Below are 26,126 nucleotides of genomic sequence, written 5' to 3'. Positions count from 1 at the left end.
TGTGACTTGAAGGGAGAATTTTCAATGGAAGAAAGTCTGGGTTTGTTTGAAGAAGACTTGGATGAGTTTGCTTCAGAGGATTATGTTACTGAGATATAGTGGTGGGCATACAGTGACTTATGCAATGGTCTATATCCACTTTTAACTTACAGTAATGTCATTCATATAACAAAAATAAATAAATGTTTTTAGTTTTTTAATATGCAAATTATCTTTTTTTCATATTAAGACAATTAAGCCAATTTAAACACTGGTTATATTTTCAATTAAATAATTCAAATGGCTGTAAAATTTTAAAATCGTATACAACAATTACTAATTTTTACTTCCATTGATATAAAAAAACATATACACACACACACACACACACACACACACACACACACACATAGACACATATATATATATATACATATATATATACACATTGTTTTTATGTATTTATTTATAAACTCATTAATTAATTTATTTTACATTGTGATAATAGTAAAACAACTAAGCATTTTTAAACTAAGTGTATTTTTTCTCCAGTTTATTTAAAATTAAATTAAATTTTAATATATTTAAATTTATGTAAAGTTATTAAGTAAAATTTCTCTAGAAAAAAGCTCTACAAATGAAAACAAAAACAACACTGGATTTTCATCACTGTATTACAATAACAAGATATAAAATATGCTTAATATTCATCAAATTGATGACATACTCTTAACAGTCACAGGCCTCGTTTTGTAAATGAATTCAAATTTCTTATTCTGAATTTCTCTTTTCAAAGTCCTCCATGTGATTCACCATGCTTTTTGTATCGCCATGCTATACAGACAGAATTATAAGAATCCAATCTGATGTCTGCACAAAAAAAGTGCCATAATATACCATAAAAGCACAGTAAAGTTGATGTGAGCAGTTCAGCTGCGCTTCCACGCTGCTCAATAAGATCATTTTGTCCACGCTAGATATTTTTTAAAGATTACTGTGGTGTGAATTCGTCATATGTAGGCTATTAGAAAAGCCTTGAGCAGAGACCATTTTCTTTTTTTCTTTTTTTGCATTGTGTGCAGAAAGCAAACTATCACTCAGAGCGGAGAAACACACTGATGCCATTTTAGAGAGAAGTTGATGCTGCTGATGGTACGTAAGCCTTAGGGGGGTAAAATCAATTGATCTGAACGTGGATTAAAAAATAAACTATATGCTTCTTTATATATATATACATATATATGCTATAGTCCCTCTTTAAGCATCACACAGATTTGTCCTGTCATTGTTAAGATGTAGACCGGCTTGCAAACAATCCTAAGTGCCTTATTTCCACTACAGTCGCGAACACAGCACCTGTATGCTCGATGCAGCTGAACAAGCCATTATTTTCATTTAGCTGAGATCTGAAAGACTCCCTTCTGTAAAAACTCACTTCGCTTTGTACTTGCAAGTCTTTCGCGCCACTTTCCCGCGCTCACACATGTGCGCATAAAGCCACAGTTCACAGCATCTCTGTCAGAGCGGAAGCTTCATTTGTATTCCACGCGACTCTCGCCAGGTAAGTAATGGCAAGCAGCAAAGGCCAGCGCGTCACAGCTCCTCTCAGCTGACATCAGGCTTTCATACGCCTGTAGGCTCTGGCGCAGATGAGGCCGCTTCTTCCCTCTAATGAGCTGCTGTTTGCCTCTCAGGACTGTCCATCATCTCCGGTGTCCTCCGGCCGGGTTCAGGTAATAGTTGTAGGGAATCTCTTCTTTCCATAACACGTACGGATTCCGGCACACCATTTCCTGCTTTCATTTGCATTTGAAAAGCAGCATCCTCGCACGGGGTTAAACATAATGAGAGTCGTGAATAGAAAGATGAGGAAAAATGTAATGAAATGGTTCATTGTTTTGGTGACAGGGAGAATCTGATGCAGCTGACTTTTAAAACGTTTACATTTTACAAACTATTTAACTCAAAAAAGCATTACAAATAAAGTTACAACTTTAAAAGTCATAATAAAGGGTACTATTCTAAAATAAATGTTAAAACATAATATAACTACCTATCTACATATACATATCTACATAACTGTGTTGGAAGACTTGAAAAACATCGCCCAAACGTTTATTAAAAGAAAGAAGATGCAAGTTTTAACTGTTGCCGCGGCCGCCATGTTGCAGAGATGTTGAGTGTTTCCAAATATGTTAAGGGGCGTAATATTTCTGTCACACACATGAGGTACTCAGCCAATCACAATGCATTGGATAGCTGGCCAATCCAATCACACCTAGCTTTTTAAAACAATGACCAACACTAATGTATGGTATGGTAACCTTAAACCATAATAAACCAAATAAACATAATAATGTAATTTTTTTGCATTGTCATATGATCCTTTTAATTTTGAGTATAAAATAATAAATAAAATATTATTTATACTGAATGTTATTATGAATTTACAGTGAATTAGTTTTACAATTTCCTTGATAACTTGACTTATTTGATTTAATTGCTGTCATTGTTAAACTGAAAACTATTTAAAATGGTTTTCATTAACAGAAATGAAGATGAAGCATAACGAAAAAGAAATATTAGAAGAAAAACTTGAAAAAACTTGAAAAAAAATGAGCATGATGTAAACTAGAAAAGTTGCTTTACTGAATAGGTCTAAGTTAGGCTGCGTCTACATTAATCCGGATGCAACAATGTAAATTTAAAATGATCTCCGTCCACACTAGCATTTACAAGCATTTTGCAAACTTTGTCTCATCCACATTGGAACATCAGAAAACATTAAATTTGCTTCTGCGCATGCACAAAGCCTAAAAAAAGCTCATTGCAGATGGTACACACAGAACAGAAATGAGACGTTTTTATGCATTTCTTCTGGCACGATTATTTTATTTACGAAAACCCAACATTTACTGACACTTCACGGTCGCACACACAGATTGTACGTCTGATCTAAAACCACAACTGCCCCCATTTCTTTACCGCAAATAGAAATTGTGAGGAATATTTGCTTTCACATTTGCAGGACTGTGATATGAAGAGTGTTCAAAGTTACACATCTGTAGCAATAGTGTATGTGCATAGCACATAAGATGCACAAAACCATTATAAACACGATATCTATTGGTATAATACGCGTCACATGACATAAAATGCGTCCTCGTTTTCAAAAGCCTCCGTTTTCACAGTCCTAACTACAACACTAAAACGGCATTTTCAGATTGATCCACTTTGAAAAGCGTTTTCAAAAAGCTCAATTTCCTTGACTATAAACGCCGTCTCAGTTTGGAGAAGGCCTTAAAGTACTGAAATTACTGAAGCGGAAATAAGAAACTGAATGGAAATATTTCAAAATAATAAAGATGATAAATGCACACACAATTTCTGAAACTGGAAAAAAAAAATATTTATTGTTTATATAATATTATTAAACATAACTCTATATTAATGCTACTAAAATAACACTGCTGATTGGTGAATTTTAGGGATTGTAGGCAATATGGTTCCTCATTGGGAACTTATCAATTACACAAAATGTGTTTTTTTTTTATTTTTTTTATCACAATGACTTGGGGCTCCTACAGAAGCACACTAGCAGTGGTAGCTGAAGGCACTTCTGTATTTAAAGGCTTGAACGTAACTGCTAAAAAGTTTCCCTGGATCGAATGGATGGGACTTCCAAAAGCTGACTGTTGTGCTCCATAGCATTTTTACCATGGCATAAAACAACATCCACTGTGTTCTTAGAAACGTAATTAAAAGTTCCTAATAAATATAAATGTTTTGGTGTCAGAACCCATCATGGTATCTGGCATTGGTACATGCTCAAATCAGCTTGCTCTATTATTTAGATAATTGCTTTTCAGTACCGGCACTGAGCAGAAAAAAGCTGAGCCATTCGTCTCGTATGCAGATAATGAGCAGATGTCCTTATGCTAATGAAATGTCTTTTAAAAGATTGTTGTGGGACATTGATTCTGATCCTTAACCGTGCTATTAATACCTATTTGCCCTTCCGTTCCTTGAGATGGCAACCCTCTCGCTGTGATGAAATATAATTTTTCATTTCTTCAGGAAGGGATGAAAAATGGATGATCTTAGAGGTACAAAAGCTGGAGTCTAGATTGCCTGCAGCTTGCAAACAGGTATTACAAAATAGAGCCATTACGGCAACATCAGCCTGCAAATGGATTTGAAATTGAGTGGAAAACCATGCATGCGGAGGGTTAGACTCTTAGCTGCCTTGAAGGGAATTATAGAGAGTAAAATATTCACACCCCAAAAAAGGGCAAAAGTAAATGAAAGAAGGGGTGATACTTAGACCAATACGCTTTCAATTGCCTAGACTAAAAAGACACAAATCAGGTTTTCATGAAGAAAAAAGTGCCTACAAATAAAAGAGTTCATTTTTCCTTCACTTGCAAGATTCAATCCCACTCAGAAAGTGATTCCACTGGCTGACAGATCTTGCATGGGAGTTGTGTGTGTATAAATATATATTAAATATTAAAAATGTTAACTAAACTGCTTCATTGTATGTAAAAAATAATAATTAAATTAAATTAAAGTAAAAACAAATTAACTTTGTAACCTGGGTCAGCCAACCTTCAGAAACATGCGAGCAACAAAAACTAAGACTGAAGATAAAAAATAAATAAAACAAATGTACAAACAACAACAACAAAAAACACAACATACTCAAAACAAAAACAACACTTTTAAACTAAATGTCAATACAAAACAAAACGCAACTAAACAAAAATAAATAAAGTGTAATTTTATTTGATGTCTGATAACAGATCCTACAACATCTCTGTCAAATTTGGGTTTAGCAAATACTGTGTTTTAATTAAATTATTTATTTAGGTAACAAGCTCAAAAAAGGAAATGCTACTTCAGCAACGAACAGTTAAGTAAAAATCAATAAATAAAATATTACAGATACAAAATAATATTAGTCAACATATCTGATTTGCGAACTGGATCAACTGGAATGTTCATTTAAAATAAAATAATTTGCTCAAAATAACTATCACAAATGCACTGTAAAACGTAACTGATGATCTTACTAATGACATTAAGTGAAATTAGCTTGTTTTAAATACGTTTGTGAACCTTACTAAGTTTAAACAAATGATCTCAATGTTTAAGCACAGAAAGTTATTAAACTAAATGCATTCAAGTAAGCTGTACTTAAAGGAACACTCTACATTTTTTTGTAAATAGGCTCATTCTCCAACTCCCTCAGAGTTAATAAATTGACTTTTACCATTTTTTTAAATTGATTCAGCCAATCTCCGAACTATTTTCAGGGCCTGCATGATATCACTGTGCCATGTTACGGCTACACTACTTAACACCACTAATTTATTACATTACAGTTTGGGAGGCAACCATTTCAGAGCCATTTCATTGTCATTGTATGGAAAAGCTGCAACATTTTTCAAAATGTCTGTCTGTATAAAGTAATAAGACTAACATTACCTTTTCTGCAGATTGTGCCGTCCCAAAGAAAATGGGAATGAAGGCAAGCCACACAATGCAGGTGGTGTACATGGTGAAGCCGATGGGTTTGGCTTCGTTGAAGTTCTCCGGAACGCCTCGCGTCTTGATGGCATAAACCGTACATGTTACCATCAGCAAGATGCTGTATCCTAGAGAGCAAATGATCTGAAGGTCCGTAATGTCACACTTGAGAACCCCTCGGGCCTTGTCGGGGTTTATGGTCTTCTGCTCGTCGTAATCGATTATGGTGTTCGGAGGATCCACTCCGAACCATATGAGGACCCCTAAGAGCTGGACAGAGATGAGGCTGGACGTGATGGCTAACTGAGACGTCGGGCTGATCAGTTTCGGCGGACTTACTGACTTCTTCCCTTCCTCGAAGATGCGGTAAATTCGATTGGTCTTCGTGAGGAGCGCTGCGTAGCTAATACACATTCCTAACCCAAGGAAGATTCGCCTGAAGGAGCAAACGGCAATGTCCGGAGTGGCGATCATTACAAACGTGATGATATAACACAGGAATATCCCTGTCAGCAGAACATAGCTGAGCTCCCTCCCAGATGCTCGTACGATTGGGGTGTCGTTGTAGCGGATGAATGTTGCCATAACAAAGATGGTGGCAATGATGCCGAGCATAGCCAAGAAGACGGGAATGACAGCCCAGGGTGAATGCCACTCCAACTTGACGATCGGGATGGGCTGGCATCCTGTCCGGTTGCCGTTCGGACGCATATTGTAAGTGCAGAGTTTGCAGGACGTCTCGTCATACTGGTACTGGTAGCCGTCGCAGGGCTCACAGTGCCAGCAGCACGGCATGCCTTTCACCATCTTCTTGCGTTCACCGGTCTTACAGGGCAGACTGCAGACCGAGCTGGGTATTTCCATCTCACCGTTCGGCCACTGCATCTCATCGATCTACAAAGAAATGGACACAAATAAGCATTTAGGTTAATGACAATGACATTTTTTTTTCACTCTACTATATATTATTTTACAAAAATGCCTAAATGAAATTCATTGATTATATGCACTGGCTCAAATACACCACTCTAATAATAACTTTGACATTTCTGAATTTAAATTGAATTTGATGTTTTGTTTTTTTTTGTGGGTAAAGGAAAACATAAATGTCAGTAAAATGAATGAAAATAAATCTTAAAAAACAAAAACATTTTAACAAAACTGCTTCACTGCTAATATAATGTCATTATATCATGTCATTCAACCAACGTTGAGAAAAAACACAAGGAACAAAAAACAAAATACTAGAAACTAGAAGAGCACAACATAAAACACAAAATACACACACACACACACAAACAAACAAACAAAAATACAACATTATAAAATACAAAGAACGAAAAGCCAAAAAAACAACATGACACAAAAGAGTATAATATACAACAATCATATAATAACAAAACAATAAACAAATCAACACAAAACAATAAAATATAACAAAAACAACACAAAACACATCTAACAACAAAACAATACAAAAAAACTAAATCAAACCGAAACAAAAACAACCCAAAACAAAAGAAAAAACAACAACAACAACAACAAAATAAATACAAAACAAGTAAAAAACACACTATAAACAACAAAATAGAACACAAAACAAAACATGACAACAAAATAAAACAAATACCCACAACAACAAACAAAGCACTGCAAAACAAAAAAATACAACAGAGCAACAAAACAAAAATACAACACGCAAACCAAAACAGCACTATAAAAGCAAAGAACACAAAACAAGAACACATACATATAACTCCCCTCTCTCTCTCTCTCTCTCTCTCTCTCACACACACACACAAACAAATAAAACAGGAAATTACATCAGAGAGGATCTTTGCAGGCTCTCATGACTGTGTGTCAATGTCACTCAGTCTTTTAAAATATATTTGACTGGTTGTGTATTTCAAAGGCATGTAAAGCTTTGAAGTATTCAATAATCTATATTGCAATTTTAAAAGAAATAGTTTAAGAGCAACACAACCAACATGCCCCTGTTTTTTACATTACCAAGTTAATTATGTGGACCCATGAAAGGGTTTAAATTCTTTTAAGTGTGATCATAGGGAAGAAAATATAATTTCATTATTTTGAGCCTGCTTATTGCTTTCCGTCCACTCCCTTATACCTCCGTTAATATGCACTTTGAATTTCATGCCTTTCATTCAAACATTGCTGATTGCAGCGTGATTACCAATGATTTCTTTTAGCCCTTCTTGGCAACAATCACCATGGAGACGGACACATTTCATTGAAAACAGGCAATAAGAAGGTGGTGAGAGAAATGTGGGAAATGACACTTTTTGGAATGCGTGAATAAATCACATCACATAATAAAAGAGCACTGAAGAACAACAAGTTTTAATCTCTTAAAACTTCACAATGATTGCAGGCTTGGATTAAGTGTAGAAGTAAATCAACATTTGCTTTCACAAAGTCTGACCTGAGTATGTATCAGTCTTTGCTTTCATCTTTCTCTGCTGAAGTTCATACTGCCAAATCTTAATACTTCTACTACAAGATCAACAGCGCTCCAGACAAACATAATCTCTTCAAAACATTCAATTCTCTCCTCTGTCCCCCTCCACCACCTCCCACCACTTCTATAGCAGCTGATCATTTTGCCACATTCTTCACAGACAAAACCAGAACAATCAGTAGTCAATGCTCAGCCCCACACAAACAGCACTTCAAACCAACCAAACCCACTGCTATAACTCCCATCTTCTTCTTCTGTCCCCTCACTGAGGCACAAGTATCAGAACTTCTCCTCTCCAGCCATCCTAGAACATGCCCTCTAGACCTAATCCCCTCACACCTCCTCCAGGCAATCTCTCATACACTTTTACCAGCACTTAAACACATCATCAACACATCTCTCCTCACAGGCACTTTCCCCACTGCATTCAAGCATGCTCGGGTAACCCCACTGCTCAAAAAACCTACATTAAACACTTCACGTACAGATAGCTATGGACCTGTCTCTCTCCTTCCATTCATAGCAAAAACCCTCAAACAAGTTGTTTTCAACCAAGTATCATTGCTTCTTTCACAGAACAACAAACTGGATGCTAGCCAGTCAGGTTTTAGGAGTGGCCATTCAACTGAGACTGATTTACTGTCAGTCACGGAAAGCGTGCAGATTGCAAAAGCTGATTCTAAATCATCAGTTCTTATTCTGCTGGATCTGTCTGCTGCTTTTGACACTGTCAATCGTCAGATCCTCCTGTCCGCCCTTTCATCCCTGGGCATCACAGGGATTCCACTTCACTGGTTTGAATCCTAATTCACTGGTAGGTCTTTCACAGAGGACCGGGGGTATCAAAAGCACATCAACTGGTCACTGGGGTTCCACAGGGATCAGTTCTTGGACCCCTCCTTTTCTCTATATACACTACATCACTGTGTCCCATCATACAGGCACACGGCTTCTCCTACAATTGCTATTCTGATGACACACAGCTCTATCTCTCCTTTTAAACCAGATCCAATGGTAGCTGCACGGATCTCAGGCTGCCTGGCGGACATCTTGCAATGGATGAAAGAACTTCACCTAAAGCTCAACCTGGCAAGGAGCTTCTTGTTTTCCCTGCCATTCCAGCTCTACTGTATGATTTCACCATCCAGCTTGGTTCTTCTACAATTACCCCATCAACTTCGGTCAGAAATATTGTTGTAATTTTTGATGACCAGGTGACCTTCAAAGAGCACATTGCAAAGACTGCTAAATCTTGCAGGTTTGCAATTCACAACATCAGAAAGATCAGGCCCTTTCTAACAGAGCATGCTGAACAACTTCATGCCCAGCCTCTTGTCAGTTCTAGACTAGAATACTGCAATGATCTTCTGTCTGGACTTCCATCAAGCACAATCAAACCTCTACAAATGATTCAGAATGCAGCAGCACAAAAGAACCCATTTTATCTCCTGGCACTGGCTACTGGTTGTAGCTCGCATCAAGTTCAAGATAGTGATAGGCTCAGCACTTCCCTGCTTCCACTCACTATTATGAAACTTCATCCCCTCCCGAAATCTGAGATCCACTAGTGAGCGATGCTGACTACCTGACAATTTTCCAGCAATAGCTGAAAACTCTTTTGACGATCATTCCAAATAATAATAATAAAAAAAAGATTTGAACAAATGCCTGAAACTTGCTATTACGAGCACTTTCTGTATCTGTTTCCCTCTTTAAGAAGAATCACTTTATGTAAAGTAGGTGGACAACCAGAGTGTGCATTTTGCAGATTTTGAATGCTGAGTGGCACTTTAACCACAAGTTATCAAGTAAATGCTTCAAAATGCATTTTAACAAATAACCGTCAGCTTTGCCTCTCCGTTGTGTCACATTTGATGACTACAGTCGGCAGAAAATAAAAGAAAAACACTATAGTTAAAATATTTTATATTCACAGATGAAAATGTAGTACTTATAAAGTCATGTCTATTCTCATTTAGAACAAATCCAAACAGGATAAATCAACGAGCCATAAACATTTAACAGGAGTACAGCACTATTTATATAATATGAAATGTGTTATATTACCTTACAGAAATGGTTGTTTACTTTGGCATCAGAACATTAAAAGTGGTAGCCTATACACAAATGTATATGCTAAATGTCAGTATTCTCACATTACTTAATATTTGTCATAAATACATTTTGAATTTATATTTTAATTCCTTTATTTTGACAGAGAACTAGGTGGGAAAAAGATATCTGTTCACTAAGGAATTGTTGCATATTTTCTGAATTATTTTCTTTATTTTATTAAAACATAAGGTACTGTATGAGTTCGTCCCATTATTTAGGCCTAACTAAAACAAGAAGCTAATAAATTAAACCTGTCAACAATTTTCTCTATACTGCTGTGATCTGTTTCAGGTTTTCCATTTCATAACATTTTAGAAATTGCTCAAGTCTGCATGTGCTGTGCGGGTCAGAAATGCACAGGTCACAAATCATCAAAGCTCTTTTAAATGTCATAATGTTCATCATCAGTATTATCTTATTTAAACCTTTTATGTGTTTCACATAGCTTAATTGTGTCGCTATCTGCGCTATTCATGCAGTGCAAGATTTGGTTGTTGGAGTGCAACGCTCAAGAGATGTAATGTGGGGTTACATCATTTATTCTTATTCTTGTTTAGTTTTATTTTGTATCATTTCATGTAAAAATATTTACTTTGTTATGCATATGCAAAATTTAAACTGTAATCTTAATCATATTTATCTTATGCTATCAGTATTTCATAGGCTAATTATTTGTACAAAAATATTTACTTAATTTGATTTTTGTCTTTATTACTTAATGCATAAGTGATTTATTAAAACAAGTTTATGAGAGTCATTAAAACAAGTTTATGACTGCCTCATCTGTTTAATCTTGATCATGAACACTAATGATCATCGAATTGGACGCCCGTTAGATCATTTTAAAACCTCTAATAACCTTCAATTTAGAAGGCTATAACTGCATCTGTCTGATTTAGACTTGTGAAGATTTATTTTATTGCAGATATCATACTGCAGTGTTAAACTAAAATAAATGTGCTCTATTACTATGCATATTCAAGCATTTGTGCAGAAAATGTTTTAATGTGCATGCATGACATGGAGGCGCCCGCAAGATCACTTAATTTTTTTTTCCTGATTATAAAATAACTTCAAATTTGGGTACCTCACATACATGAGAAGTATACAGAAATCTTAAAATGTCTACTTTTAAATGAACCAATTCGAAACAAAAGCAAATACTCCCTGCTTATGTCTGTATGAAGACCGTATTTCTCTCTAAAGGCGCGTCCAGTACTGTGGAGATGAGAGTCAGCACCGTGAATAGGCTATAGTAAGGCTCATTATAGATTATAAATGTTAATTTAATATAAACATACAATTGGTTGAATAATGAATTAAATGAACAAGTTCTAGTAACTAGAAATATCTTAAGTAGGGGGCAGTCCTATTAAATACCCTCTCAAAACTTCTTTGATAAAGTTTTTAAAGCATTTTATACGCGTTTGCACACATTTTGTTTTCAGAACAGTCCGTAACAGAGGGATGGCACATCCTAAACATAGTTTTTTCCTTTAAAACACAAAAAAAATTATATTTTATGTTTTGGGAATGGTCAACTCTTCTCCATTCTGCAGATATTGTTGATTCTGGTTTGTCCATTGTAAATCACAGAAAGTCTTTAAATATGTTGTCTCCCAAAAACTGGTGTATTTTTTTTTTGTCATTTATAAAATCTAAAACACGTTCATAGATACTTTTCTGAAGTCTGGACTCTATTTTCAGGGATTTAGAAAAATGTTAAGATATGGTTCAATATATTGGTAATTAATACATTCTGTGGGAATTTATATTTCAAGTTTTGACAGCAAATATCATTCAGTAATGCTGGAATTGCCCAATAATGAAAGTAAAAATGATTAGGCCTACATGAAGTCTCGGGACAGTTTAACATCTTACTGTCTTACATCTTTCTGTCATTATAAGCCCTTCATGGTTTCAATCTTGCATGTATTCTGTAGCTAACTGTGACTATACAGTAAACCATCACTTTCAGATACTGCAAAGCTAAACTGCACCTGATTTTAGAGCCTAGTATTTCAGCCCAAGCTCCATGGGTCCCTGTTCATGGAGACACAGATGGCAAAAAGCACATCCGTTTAGTTTTCTATATTTTACAAAAGCACAATGCTTAGTTGACACTGTGAGTGCACAACAAAAAAGTATGGTAGACCATTTACAGTTCCGTGATTTACGTGATCAACTGCAGCTGTGTAATTAGGAAGCGAGAGAGAGGGAGAAAAAAAAGACAGGCTCCGGTCGGAAGGCTGAAGGTACTGCTGTCGGCCAAGGGTCGGCTATAGGGCTTAGGATTGAGAACCGTGCAGGGCTCTACCAGATTTCTGTGTCTGGAAATGAATGCTGTGAATCAGGGGCTGTTTTATTGTTTTAAGTTGTATTGTTGTATTAAAAATTGTTAAATTATTATTTTAAAACATTTACGTAATACAGAGGAACAATAAAGAGTGATACATTTCTTAATGAATGGACATAATATTCGGCATACCATGGGCTCTGTATATAGTGAATAAATGTGTTAAAAAGGGCCAGATAACGAATAAGTATATATGACCTGCTGAAATACAGTACACCAGCAAATTTTATTAAATCTAAGTTTCAAGCCTTTCATTTGTGACATTAATGTGACTATAGTGACAAAATATGTGTTAGAACTAGGCCTTGCCTATAACACTCAACAATAAGCCACCTGTTTAATCGTTTTATTTTTCACAGCATAATGGAATTCAATTCAATATGCTATGTTTTTTAGGCATTTTTAATGTCGCAGTTTTAGCCTATTAATCTTGATTTATCAAAACTTGATTTTCTAAGTTTTTATCTATTTCTTTTTATGGTGTGAGTCAGAGAAAGGTCAGGATTTTTAGTTAAAAAACTTTAGCCTGTAGGTTGTAATGAAAACCCCTCAATACAACATACAGAAATTGTGTAATTTTAATGATTTTTTTTTATGCATTTTACTGCAGCCTACAATGTTTTTAAATTAACCCTCACGGTTCTAGGCATTTTGGTTGTCTACCTACCATATTCACCAATTGTAAGTCACTTTGGATAAAAAATATCTGCAAAATGTAAAAGTAATATATTTTTGGATGGACCAGCCCTTTAAGGAAGCAATGTGATCTAAATCAGTGGTTCCCAACCCTGGTCCTAGAGGCACCCCAACACTGCACATTTTGCATGTCTCTTGTCTCTGACATGCCAGTTTCAGGTCTTTGAGTCTCTACTACTAGCTGATGACCTGTGTGTTTGATTAAGGAGACATACAAAATGTGCAGTGCCTCCAGGACCAGGTTTGGGAACCACTGATCTAAATGTTTATGCAATGCAAAATAAATCCCTGCAAAAAAATCAGGGATAGTTTGACCAAAAACAAAAGCTATCTCCAAAAACCTGGGTATCGATGGCTTCTTCAGAGGACAGCTAGAGACAATTAATGCCAGGGAATCATTCTATTACACCTGGCTATTATTGGGTCGTGTTTGCTTTCAGGGCCGCAGAGCATTTCGCTATTTCCGTGGCAACACTGTGAATGCTGGACTGACACCTGGAGATGCCACAATGAAAAGCCACATCAATCCAGGTGACGCACTCTGGAGGCCGGCTGATTGAACACGGCCAGCATTCTGCCTCCCAAACAAAGGCAGAAAGACAGCACAGTTAATTTAGTGACTGAATCCCATCTGGGGGTCGCGGTGGAAAGGCACATGAAAGAATGAGAGGACTTCTTTTCTTGTTCATGGTCTCTGAATCTTATTTGAAATTCCTTGTACCATCTTATCTCCTTTCTTGTTATCGTTTTTCTATCCAACTCTCTCGTGCAACTATGTAGTGATCCTCCCTCCTTTATTAATTTTAAGAAATGGCTCCATTTTTATCTACAAAATGAGAAACAAAAATGACTAAGAAATGTTCTTCCAGCATGGAAAGCAAATAGCAAAAAAAAAAACAACAACAACAAAAAAACAACACATCAATAAAAACTAAAATAAAAGATAAAAGACAAAAAAGGCAAAAATAATGATAAAAAAGACACAATTAGAAAAACAAAACAAAAAGGCAAAAACAAGACACACCAAACACAAAACAAAAAGGCAAAAAAACTAACAAAAAAAAACAAAACAAAAAACAAACAAAAGGTTGAAAACAACAAAGCTAAACTACAAACAAAAATAAAAATGAAAGCATACACACACAAAAAAGTGAATAGTTGAAATGTTTACACAATAGTTAGGTGTGATTACAAACTAGTTTACCCAATAACTGTGTATGCCTTATGTTTTCTTTTTTATTTGTATAATTTTTTTTTTTTTACACATTTTAGGCCCTGTCCCAAATGCCATATTTGAGTTGTACTAATGTAATATTAGTCTTTCAGTGTGTCAGTTAAGTCCACAAGACCATATATGGTGTTCCATTTATTCATGTGAGCTTTCTGAAGGGTGCTCGAGGGTGCCCACTTTGCGGCTGCTATGCATTCTTGATACACACTTCTGCGAGCTCCAGGGCAGACTTCCACCCAACAGTCAAAGCAGCATTACATCATGAAAAGTGTGGATACAGAGGAAAACCACAAGGGTTTAGGGTTCAATTTGGGACGGTCTTAGAATGTCACACATTTAGCTTAGCAACGTATTAAATATTACATGACTTACATGACTATAAGGATGCTGCCTTTTTTGCTACATTTCAAAACCTAGTAAGCTTACGGTGTTTATGGGTAATTCATACTGAATCTTAATAAAAACGAACAATTTAATCTATAATTCAATAATTCTTTTTTTTTACTGCAATTCAAATTTATTTCCAATGATTTCTGGCACATACATGGACATGTGTGCAATTAATATGCACAAATATCCACACTTTAACGAGTCTTAAACCTCTGCTCATTTCCATTAGCTCCATTAATCAAGCTAGCATGATATCAGATGCTAAAGCATAATCCATGCAAAGAGGAGAAACGCACACATCCACGTCCTCATGGGACCGGCTTGCCAGGAGCAACAGTCGGAGCAGAATCAATTATTTACCCAGAACACCAAATATCTCTCTGATGGAACAGAGACAGCAGTGCTGCTTTAAATTATTGAAGCGCGTTCGCTCAGATGATGTCACATTTGAGAAAAGAACCTGAGAATTACTCCCTCAGCCGTGTCGTCTACAGGACGATACCACACACTCCTCCGAGACACGGTTTTCATATAAACTAAAACTTACATGAAAACAGATGGTGAAACAAATCAGAATTAATGGAAAGCAAACTAAAACACAAAGCTACAGATATGTTTTGAAATGCAAACTGAAGCTGGTGATGAAGCTAGCTAATCAAAGCAAACGATTTTGAATCAATGCTTTGAAGTGCATATCATCAGGCCAAGTCATATGATTTCAAAAATACAGTTTCGATAACTGTCATGGTTTGATGGATCCTTTGAACATTGGTCACAAACAGTGCCTATAACTGATCCCAACCTCAGTTCTAAGCATCACGTTGCACCTGCAGAGTACCATCCCAAAAGTAAAGTGTGCTGGTAACAGCCTAATGCCATGGGGCTGTTTTTCAGTGGCAGGAACTGAGGGACTCGTCAGATTAGATGTAAAGCTCAATGAACTTAATCACGCAGCAAGAGTGGCTTATAGATAACTCTGTGAATGTCCTTTAGTGGCCCAGCCACAGCCTGGGCTTGAACCCAATCAAATATTTCTGGAGAAACCTGAAAGTGTGCATCTGCCCCCATCCAACCTGGCAGAGCTTGAGAGGTGAAGAGATGAGGAGAAGAATGGCAGATACTTGCCAAATGAGGATGATCAAAGCTTGTCGCATCGTAAAAAAACAAACTTGAGGATGTAATTGGTGCCAAAGGTGCTTCACAAAGTTGAGCAAAGGCTGTGAATACTTATAGTGTTAGTTCAAATTAGACTGTGTTTTTTAATCCAGAGGCATCCTAAGTGTATATGTCTTTCTTCTTTCAGATGAATCCAGTTGGAGTTATATTAAATATTTCGGCCTCGTCCAAGTGCTACCATTGTAGTCAGCGGGTGTTGCATTGCTTCAGTCCAAAAGAAGTGAAATAAAAAGTGACCATCTATGAAAAGAAAAGTGTCTCACATGGCTCCGGTGGGGGAACAAAGGCCTCCTGTAGAGAATCGATGCATTTTTTTAAAGAAAAATATCCATATTTAAAACATAATTATCACCTTAATCTTGCTTAATAGATGGTCACTTTTTATTTAACTTCTTTTGGACTGAAGCACTGCAACACCCTCTGACTGTAATGATAGAACTTGAAAGAACAAAGACAGTTTTTTTATATAACTCTGACGGTTCATCTGAAAGAAGAAAGTCATACACACCTAGGATGACTCGGGGGTGAGTGAAACAGCCTAATTTTCATTTTTGGGTGAACTAACCCTTTAAGTTTGCGTGTGTGTGTATGTGTTTGTGGTCTTGTTTTTGTGACATATCAGGACACAACTCTGTATAATGACATGGGTATGACACAGGTATTACAAGGAGAGGGTGACTTATGAGGACATAACCCATGTTCCCATTTTTCAAAACGCTTAAATCATACAGAATGAGGGCCATAGAATATACAGTTTGTACAGTATAAATACCATTGAGCCTATGGGATGTCCCCACTTTTCACAGAAACAAACTAAACTAAAATAACTTTTCATTCAATGATTTCTTCTGTTCCAGGTCAGGCTTTGACTCCCATTTACAACAGTATCATAACCTAACTGGGCCATAAGACATGTCACTTGTATTGCTGTCCATGCAGGGTCAGAAAGCTCTCCGATTTCATTAAAATATCTTAATCTGTGTTCCGAAGATAATCAAAGGGTTTGGAACAGCATGGAGTAATTACTGACAGAATATTCTTTTTGGGGTGAACAAACACTTTAACTTAGAGCTAAAATGGATAACTAAACTTCTGAACTAAAAAAAAAAAAAAAAAAAAAAAAAAAGAATAACAATAATTAAAACAAATTTTCTCAATCTAAAGAAAATGCTGTTGTCATGTAAATAAATGGTCAAAAGTGTTTTCTGGATTTAGTTGAAAATGGTGTTGTGTAAAGACCCTCTGGAAGTAAACTGAAATGTAAATTCAAAAGTAGTGTTCAAAAATAAAACTAATCTGAAAGTGCAACAATAAATAAATTCACAGCTGAAAAACTTTGAGCCATCAAGCTAGCAGTCTTGCAGAGAGGAGATGTTTTTTTTAATCTTTTATTTTTATTTTTTGCCAAAAGATGTAGCATTATCATTAAAGCTGTTTTCCAGTCAAACAACCTGACTCAAAGCAGAACTAGGAATACATTACAACCCTCAACCCGAGTTTGAAGCACTTTTTAAACCTCAGCTTCCAACTTATTCTGACAACTGGTAATTAATTTTTCCGCTAGCTTGAGTTCTTTAATCTAGGCCTCCTTTCTTGTTCAAGAAAGGTCCAAAACAAAGTTACGAGTGAACCAGCCAAATCCCTGCACTTAATTTTTCGAGCTACAGTTCACTTTAAAGAGCAATCTCTACCTCTGGGCGAATCAGATCTAGTATCTTCTGCTATCATAGCCCACAGTACAGCGAACATTGGGGATTAGTGGCTAGCAAGCAGTCATGAAGGAAGGCCATTTAGGGTCATTGGGAAATTGTCAGCTGAGAGATTGAGAAACTCAAACTAACTACAGCAGTCCTGACACTGGTACAACAGAAGTCAATTACTTGTCCCTCGGCGACAGATTGCCTCTGCTTTTTCGAAGCGCAAACAACACGAGGTTCCCAGATTTTACTGATTAGCTGTCTCACCACACATTTTAAATGTAAACTACTTAGAAGGTACAAGATGAGGAAAAAACCTGCCAGGCTTCAATCTAGCAGGGACAGACACTCAGCGTTTTTGTCCCTGAACCAATTTAGTTAAGCATTTGTTGACTACCATAGAATTTGAGTTAACAAAGACACATTTCAGCAGATCTGAAGCGTGTGCCACCAAACAGAGGTAAAGAATGATTGTTTATAAACTGGTTTCCTGTTTGTAAACACTTCCCCATCTTTCATTGGTCAGGCATACAAATAGCCACGCCCAAAACGTATGCTATTGGTTGATCCACTGTTGCTACTCTGGTCAGGGTCTGTTCTTTGTACATTGCTTATTACATCCGAGATGAAACATCACATCCAGCAATTATAGTTTGGAAAAAGTCTAACTATTAAAATGTTTACACGTTATGTGAAAACTAGTACAAGTATATATACAGTATATATACTAATACATATATATATATATAAAGAGACTTACTCATGTTTATGATCTCTGCTGAATAAAGCGCTCTTTTTTTCTGAGGAAATCCAAATTACATCTTTTTGGGGTGAATTATGTCTTATTGCTCTCATCGCGATGCAAACAGTAAAATAAAAAGAACCTGAAGAACAGTCTCTCTGCGTTGTCTTCTGTTGTGTGGGCGTATTCAAGCCGCATGCTTCAGTTTGAAACATTAGAATCTGAATAGCGCGTTCAGCGCGGGGGCGTGGTCACATTAGAAGATAATGAAGGGAGACGTGATAAACGGACATCCCGCTGTTTTCATATGAATTACTTTATCACAGAATATCTGTTTTCGGCGGCACTTGTTTAGTTTAAAAGTAGACATGTCAAGCTTTCTATAGATCTATTTTCTATAGATTCTCATGTCTCTTCGTTGAGTATTCACGGAGTTACAGTTCATTTTAATGACGTGTTTGTAAATGAAGATCAGCGCAGACAAAGGCAGCAGACAGCGCACCTTGTTTGTTATCTTTATTTTATAAGTGCACAAAGTTTTGTTGTTATTATGTCTGTATAAAAAAAAAAAAACCTTTACAGATTCGATTGATGTATTGCTCTTATCTGTACGATCAAAACTGCAAGTGTAATTTAAGTTCTTTTCAAGGTTATCAGGAGAAAATGACTCATAACGCTTATACACGTTAATCGACTCCAGAGGGTTAAAATGTTTGAAAACCAAAATGTTATTACACTTTTTTTTTCCAAATAGCAGTAGGCCTACTTTTAAATGAAAAATAAAGTGCACAATATGCTACTTTTGATTTTATTATTTTTTTTTTTCTGCATAACAATGTGATTAACTACGATTACAATAATACAACAATAATATGACAATAGGAATAGTTGTTTGGGATTGGAACGACTTGTAGGTGAGTAAATTAATTACTGAACTACAGTATATCTGCACTGACAAACACATTCTAAATGACCTTCACATCAAAAATCATTAGCACCATAATAAATGCACAATCTAAACACACTGTGTTAAGCACATCTGCAGTTAAACACACTTCCATCGAGGTATCAGGTTGTGTGTGACCTTTAGAACTGCAGTGTTTTGTCCCATGGCTGTTGTTCTGTTCTCAAATTCTCGTCCTTTTCATGCTTGGCCGAATATCTCGGTTCATGTCCCACTGTGCCAGGAGTGCCGTGGCCGAATGGAAAGCTGGTCCGGAGTGTATTTAGCCATGCAGCGAGGAGGTGAAAAAGGACCCTCATTATTCCCAGAGCCTCCTTCTCTTATCGGGCCCAACCAGGCCTTTGCTTTCCTTCCCTGCATTTAAATTGTGTGTCAAGCACACTTGTCAATAAATCATGTCGGTGGGCAGGCCGGCGTCATAGGTGGGGTGACAACTTAAATAACATTAGCCTGAGGGTGAAAGGCAGACCTAATGTTTGCCCGGCAGAGAACATCCCGCAAAACAGACAGGTAAATAATAATATTAAATAAATATGTGAATGACATGCAATAACTGGGTGCATTCACTGCTGAAGTGGGGGGAAAAATCATGCAACCTTGACAGAGAACTCTAAATATTCTTCAATTCCCCACACATGCCGAGTGCACACAGTAAGACAGAATGATTTGGCATTACATTAACAAAATCTGAACATTTGCTAAAGAAAACAAGAGTGGTTTTTGCCCATAAACAGCCTTTCTTCAATGGACTGATTTAACCATCAAGTAACAAATAACATTTTCCTTACACCCTAAATGCATGTGAGAGGACATGTTCATAGTAAAAAGTATTTTCTACAAATGTGGTGATTTACTATTTGATAAATATCCCTAAGGGCCCTATCATACACCCGGCACAAAGCATGTGTTTTTTGCTAGTTTCAGCCCGACACAGCCAATTTTTACATCCTGCGCCACATTGTTTAAATAGCAAAATGCATTTGCGCCCATTTGTGCACCCATGGGCGTGCTGGTCTGACGAGGCGTGCTCATGTGCATTGTTGAGGCACTGCTATTTTGAGGCAACTGAAATAGACTGCATCATTGACCAACAAAGACATGGCCTTAAGTCAATGGCTTAATATATACTGTTTTGTTATTTAAAGAGTACATTAGTAATATGCGCCTATTTGGCATTCAAAATAAATAAATGTGGCAAAGTTTGGGCCAGGTGAATAAGAAGGAAAAGAATAACAAAACTTGCCCATGCAATACTCACCATCACATTGCAAAGGCAACATCAACAATTGCTACAACAATGCACTGCATTTTTCAAGGTGTTTACAGTAGTTTGCATTGTGTTGCTACAGTATGTGCTTTCTAATGCATTCCAATCTCTAGATGTGGCTCACATGCTTGATTGCAACTCTGTGGGAATATTTGGGTTGAATGATCAGAGGTATCATTGTACCATGTTACATACTGTCAGTTACGGATGAAACTATCAACTAGGAAGGTTTATTAAACCATAACAGAAGTATAAATTACAGCTATTTGTATTGTAGATCACCAAGTCCATTCCTCTTTAAAATACCAGTGCAATCTCACAGTCAAAAAATCTTTTAAAAAGTCAACAATTGCAGCTCCAAACAAACCGTCTCCTCTCCAGCCATTGAGATATTGTGTGAAGTAACTCGCACACAATAGAGGTTTCAGAGTGTTTTTTCCGCAAGGTGCCAAGCAGTCTCTCTAGTTGCTTAGAAACCAAGAATTAAAGCTCTCTGGCTTGCCTTCTTTCTCTTTCCTCCACTCATACACTGCATGCATAAACGCGTCCACTGCGGCACATTTGTGGTCAAGGTTTGCAACTTTGACTCTGTGCGATTCAGACAGCCGTCGATTCTGGAAACAAATGGGGCTCATCTATTTATTCCACGTGGTGAATTAGCGATGTTAGCGTTGCGCTAATGTTCGCACATCTGGGGTGGAAGGGGCGAGAGTAATTAGCTTGATATCTGCTCCCCACCCAAAGCAATTTTCCGACCTGCCTTCATGGACTTCGGGGGCTGTACTCTCTCCTATTGCTCGTAATTAAGCGCAGTGTGGCAAATCCTAATGAATTTAACAGCCCTGTTGCTATGGATATCAGAGGAGATGTAACTCTTTAGCCTTCGGTATGGTTGGTTTCTTCAGTTGTTCATCAGCTCACCTCCTCTTCAACACACTCAGCGATAAATGTGATGCAGATTCGTTTGAGAGTGGGAAGCGGTGTGACAAAGCTAATTACGTTAGCCCAGTTGTGCTAATGTGAGGCATGGCCATACTTGGTGTCATTATGAATACGCAAAACTGTCCGCAGTTTCTCAAAACTTCCTTCTTGTCTATACATACATAGTGGATGTGTTGAAACACTTATTTATTTTTTTATTCTTATTTTATTTTGTTATATATATATATATATATAAAAAAAATATAGAATTTTTATTTTATTTTATTTGTTTTTTAGAAAATTGTAATCAAAGTTCACAGTTGATGACTTTACAGATAAAGGTGCAAATAATCATTGAGCAATAAATAATTATTTATTCAATATACATTGTAAAATAGTTTTTAATTAATTTATTTATTTAATGACTCTATAAATGCCATGTGGTGTGACCATCAAATAATAAGAAAAAGTTATTAAATATTTAAATTGTTTATTACATTTATACATATTTTAAATGGTAAAGTTATAAATGATGTTTTTCAACAAAACATCATGAATGTGTAAAAACGTTTAAACGTTTTAATCAATTTTAATTTAATGTCTCGAAATTTAATGTGGTATAACCATCAAGTAATAAAACATAATTAAAGATGGTTCATCAAGGATGTTTTGAAAAACATATTTTTTAGCATTTTAATTTATATTAATTTAATGGGTCTAAAGATGAAAGATGTCATGCGGTGTAACCAAGTAGTAATGAGCAATCACTCAAAAACACAAAAATCAATCAATCAATCAAACAATAAATAAAAAGTATAAAACACAGTAAATAAAACACTGATAATGTACAGTATGTTTTAATGAAATGTAATGAAATTTTTACGAACATTTTAAATTTATATATATTTATATATAAAACAATTTTAATGAGACGTTTTAGTGTATTTACTCTAAAAATGTCATGTGGTGTAACCAGAGATTAATTGTCCCGTTTCTATGGATAATTGATATTTGATGTATTTTCATCTTTATCGTTCATTGTGGTTGGTTTCTTCAGTTCTTCTTTAGCACACCTCCTCTTCCTCAACACACTCAGTGATAAACAGGAAGCAGATTCATTTGGGAAGCGTTGTGACAATGCTAATTACTCTGGTTGTGCTAATGAGAGGCGTGGCGATAGTTGGCGTTGTTATGAGTGCGCTAAAAAAGTCAGCTGCGGTAATTGTCTCTGGCTTGTCACACGGTGCTTTCTCAACACTGCCTTCTTGTCAGTTCGCATTGCACATTTGATCTGACACCTCACATACGCTCCAGAGCTTCTTCGTTCAAGTGCTTGCTACGATAATTAACTACCGTGGAGGAAGACCCCTCTTTTAGCAGGTCCCTCGACACGCGGGTGCAACTGAATAAATATGCAGAGCATATTAGCGCAACATGGCATGATTGAAGGGGTGTGACTATGAAAATGCCTTATGATAGTTTCTCCATGAATCTCTGTTCTTTTGCTTAATGAGTACAAGCTTAATGGATCCAGTTATGAAACAGGAATTAGCATCTTTCATTCTTTCTCGGCTCATGCTGGTTTGGGTTTTGAACGCTGGAGGCAACATTTTAAATGCACAGACGCTCATCTGCTTTTTGCTAGGAGGCTGCAGTTGTTGTTAGACACTGAGGGCTAAAGCTAATTTAACAAACTGATATTTTATTCAACAAAAAGTTTTGACAAGAACATCTTTGGTGTTAACAGCAGCAAAATAAAGGGATATTGATAGTTCTATATCTATAATCTATAGTAAAACTTTAGTTTTTATAAAGCATATTGTATCATATTCAATATACTGATTTTTAAGGCAACTACATGATCAACATGATCTGAAAAACCTGTTGTACCTGTTGTTTTAGCAAGTAAAAGGCTTTTAGTATAATTGTACAATGGTCTCTCTTCAGTTCATAGTTCAAGTGTATTTTTTGCTGTGAAATCTTTACAGAATTTTTTTTAAGTAATTACAACAACGTTTATTAGAGTTTTAAAATGTCATGTGGTACAACCAAATTATTATTAATTAAATATGAATATTATTACATTATAATTATTATTATTTATTTTTAAAGTAAAATGTGAATGACGTTTTAAATGTTTATAAAATTTAATGAAAAATCAATGTCATGTGGTGTAACCATAAAACAAAACAAAAACAGTAATAATTAAAAAATTATGCAAAAAATATATGCAAAAAATATATATATATTTATACACAAACACACACAGTTTTTGTGTGAAAAAGGGTAAAAGGTAAACTTTTATAAAACAAATGTCATGAATGTTTTTAAAAAAGTAATAATAATAAAAGGAAAAAAATATATATATATATAAAAGTGTCCATCAAACTTTTTAATTTATTAATGTGGTGTAACCATCAAGTCATAAGACAAACTTACATCATGGATGGTTATGAGTCTCCACACGGGTTCTCCCTATGATACAATTTATTTTCATATGTTTGTTTTTGCACCACATGACGAAAGGGTTTTCGAAATAGACTACTTGACTACTTAATTTTAGCCTTTAGATAAGCCAGACCCAAATAACTGGAATATTAAAGTCAGACATATCTTAGGTAAAATTAAAATTGTATAATTGGCCTAGGCATATACGTATAAAAAATTCTAAGCAGCCATATAATGAGCAGCATAAAGTGCAGACAGAGTAATGCAGTGCTTTTAGCTTTCACCCTGCCAGGTTTAATTTGCAATGATGACCGACTGATTTAGACGACATAACTATTAGAAGACAATGGGGGAAAAAAATGTGATGGCAAAAGATATTCAGGGTGACTCACAGCCCAATAAAGTGCAAGCATAATCCCTCAAGTGACAGAAGACGCACTTGCTCTGTCCCCGAGACAGACATAATTAGCTCATCGGCTATAGGCTCAATTCTCCCAGACTAATCAAAGTTTGAAACTCCGGGGAAGTGCATAATTATACCCTGTTGGTATTAGGGAAAGTATCCAATGATAAGCTAATTAAAAATGAAGAATGGGTGAGCGGTTTTGTTTTCAAACAATGCTCCTTTATATGTCACGCTTGATGTTCAATTTGTGTAAATACCGTCCATTAATTTAGTGTGAACTGAATGAAGTCTACCAAGCCTTTGTTTCCCATGTTTTCATCTTGGATTGCCGGCCCTTATTCAGTCTATTGTGACGAAGGTTTGGCAGTGAATGCATCAATCCGCTATTCTGGCACACAATCAACTCGACGAAGAGTTGTGGGGATGTAGCAGACGTTTCATCGTGGCTAGCTTGGCGTTAGCAAGTTTAAATATATACCCAGCAAGTGTCTCCATACTACATAAAATATTCAACTTTAAATGTTATTAGTTTTCTTCTATAACATTATTACAAGTGACCATGATCTTGCCATGTCTTACCATGTCTATATTTATTGTTTAACATAAGTCTACGTTTTTTATTTTGTTTTTTCCATTAAAGTATTATAATATACAATAGCATTCAAAACGTAAAATGTCTGTAAGATTTTTTTATGTTTTTAAAAGTAGGCTGCAATTATTTGATGAAAAATACAGTAAAAGCAGCAATATTGTGAAATGTTATTACAATTTGAAATAACTGTTTTGTATTGCAACATACTTTAATATATAATTTATTTTTCTGATAAAAAAGCTGAATTTTCAACATCATTACTCCAGTCTTCAAAATCAGAAATCAGTCTTATAATTGAAATATTTCGAAACATTAGATATATTTGCTGTCACCTTTGCTCAACAAAAGTATTATTTTCATTCTTTATTTTTTCTTAAAAAAAAGCTAAACTAACAAACCCTACACTTAACAGTAGTGTATATAAATAAGAAAAGTTCCTTGAACAAACACATCAAAAAAAGTATTATGAAGTAAAAATGAAAATTCTGCGATATTTTATCTCACTTTAAAAAGAGAACAAAAAAAAAAAATGTCCTGCTTGATAAAATTGCATGAATCATATCAAAGACGCTCAATCAGAAACCAATATCAAAGATTTCTCAAAAGATCTATCACAGTTAAATGACTGACTTAAGACTGACAGAAGTAAAATTCCAGAATAACCATTTATAGAAATATTGGACCCACTTTATATTATCTGTCTTCAAATACCATACACTTACATCTAAACTAATCAATAGATATAATGCACTTATTGCATGCATGCATGTTTTGCATTAATATGAAAAAAAAGATAAATAAATACTTGCATGTAGTTAACTATTTCGGTTAGGATTAACTCGCACCTAAACCCCTAAACAAATCACCAAATCTGTCCCTAACCTTAACCTATCCCACCTCAATAGCATCAATTCATCATCAACACAACAGATACACTGTACCTAGCAATTCATTATTTTGATAGTACATATTAATTAAAGACACCTAATATGAAGTGGGGCCAAGATGCTAGCTTAAATTAACACAAACTTTTTTTATTTGTTTGTTTGTTTTTTGCTGAAATACTGAAAGACGTGAATTTAGCTGGTTCTGCACATGAAAATGTCTATAAAACCTAAAAAAAGACATTTTATTAAAT

General features: G+C 35.6%; 1 protein-coding gene across 2 annotated transcripts in view; it reads right to left on the bottom strand.

Annotated features, from left to right (window-relative positions):
• The window catches only part of LOC113039818 (metabotropic glutamate receptor 7), a 184,066-nt gene that overhangs the window by 28,514 nt on the left and 129,426 nt on the right, over positions 1–26,126 (bottom strand). For both annotated transcript variants that reach the window (XM_026197910.1, XM_026197911.1), the window contains exon 8: positions 5,467–6,402. In XM_026197910.1, coding sequence (XP_026053695.1) covers positions 5,467–6,402 — 936 coding nt within the window. The remainder of the gene's footprint in view (positions 1–5,466; positions 6,403–26,126) is intronic.

This window comes from Carassius auratus, chromosome 22 (assembly GCF_003368295.1).
Source record: "Carassius auratus strain Wakin chromosome 22, ASM336829v1, whole genome shotgun sequence".
In the NCBI taxonomy this organism is placed as follows: Eukaryota; Metazoa; Chordata; class Actinopteri; order Cypriniformes; family Cyprinidae; genus Carassius; species Carassius auratus.
Note: the sequence above shows the minus strand (reverse complement) of the source record. Positions and strands in the feature narration are given on the sequence as shown.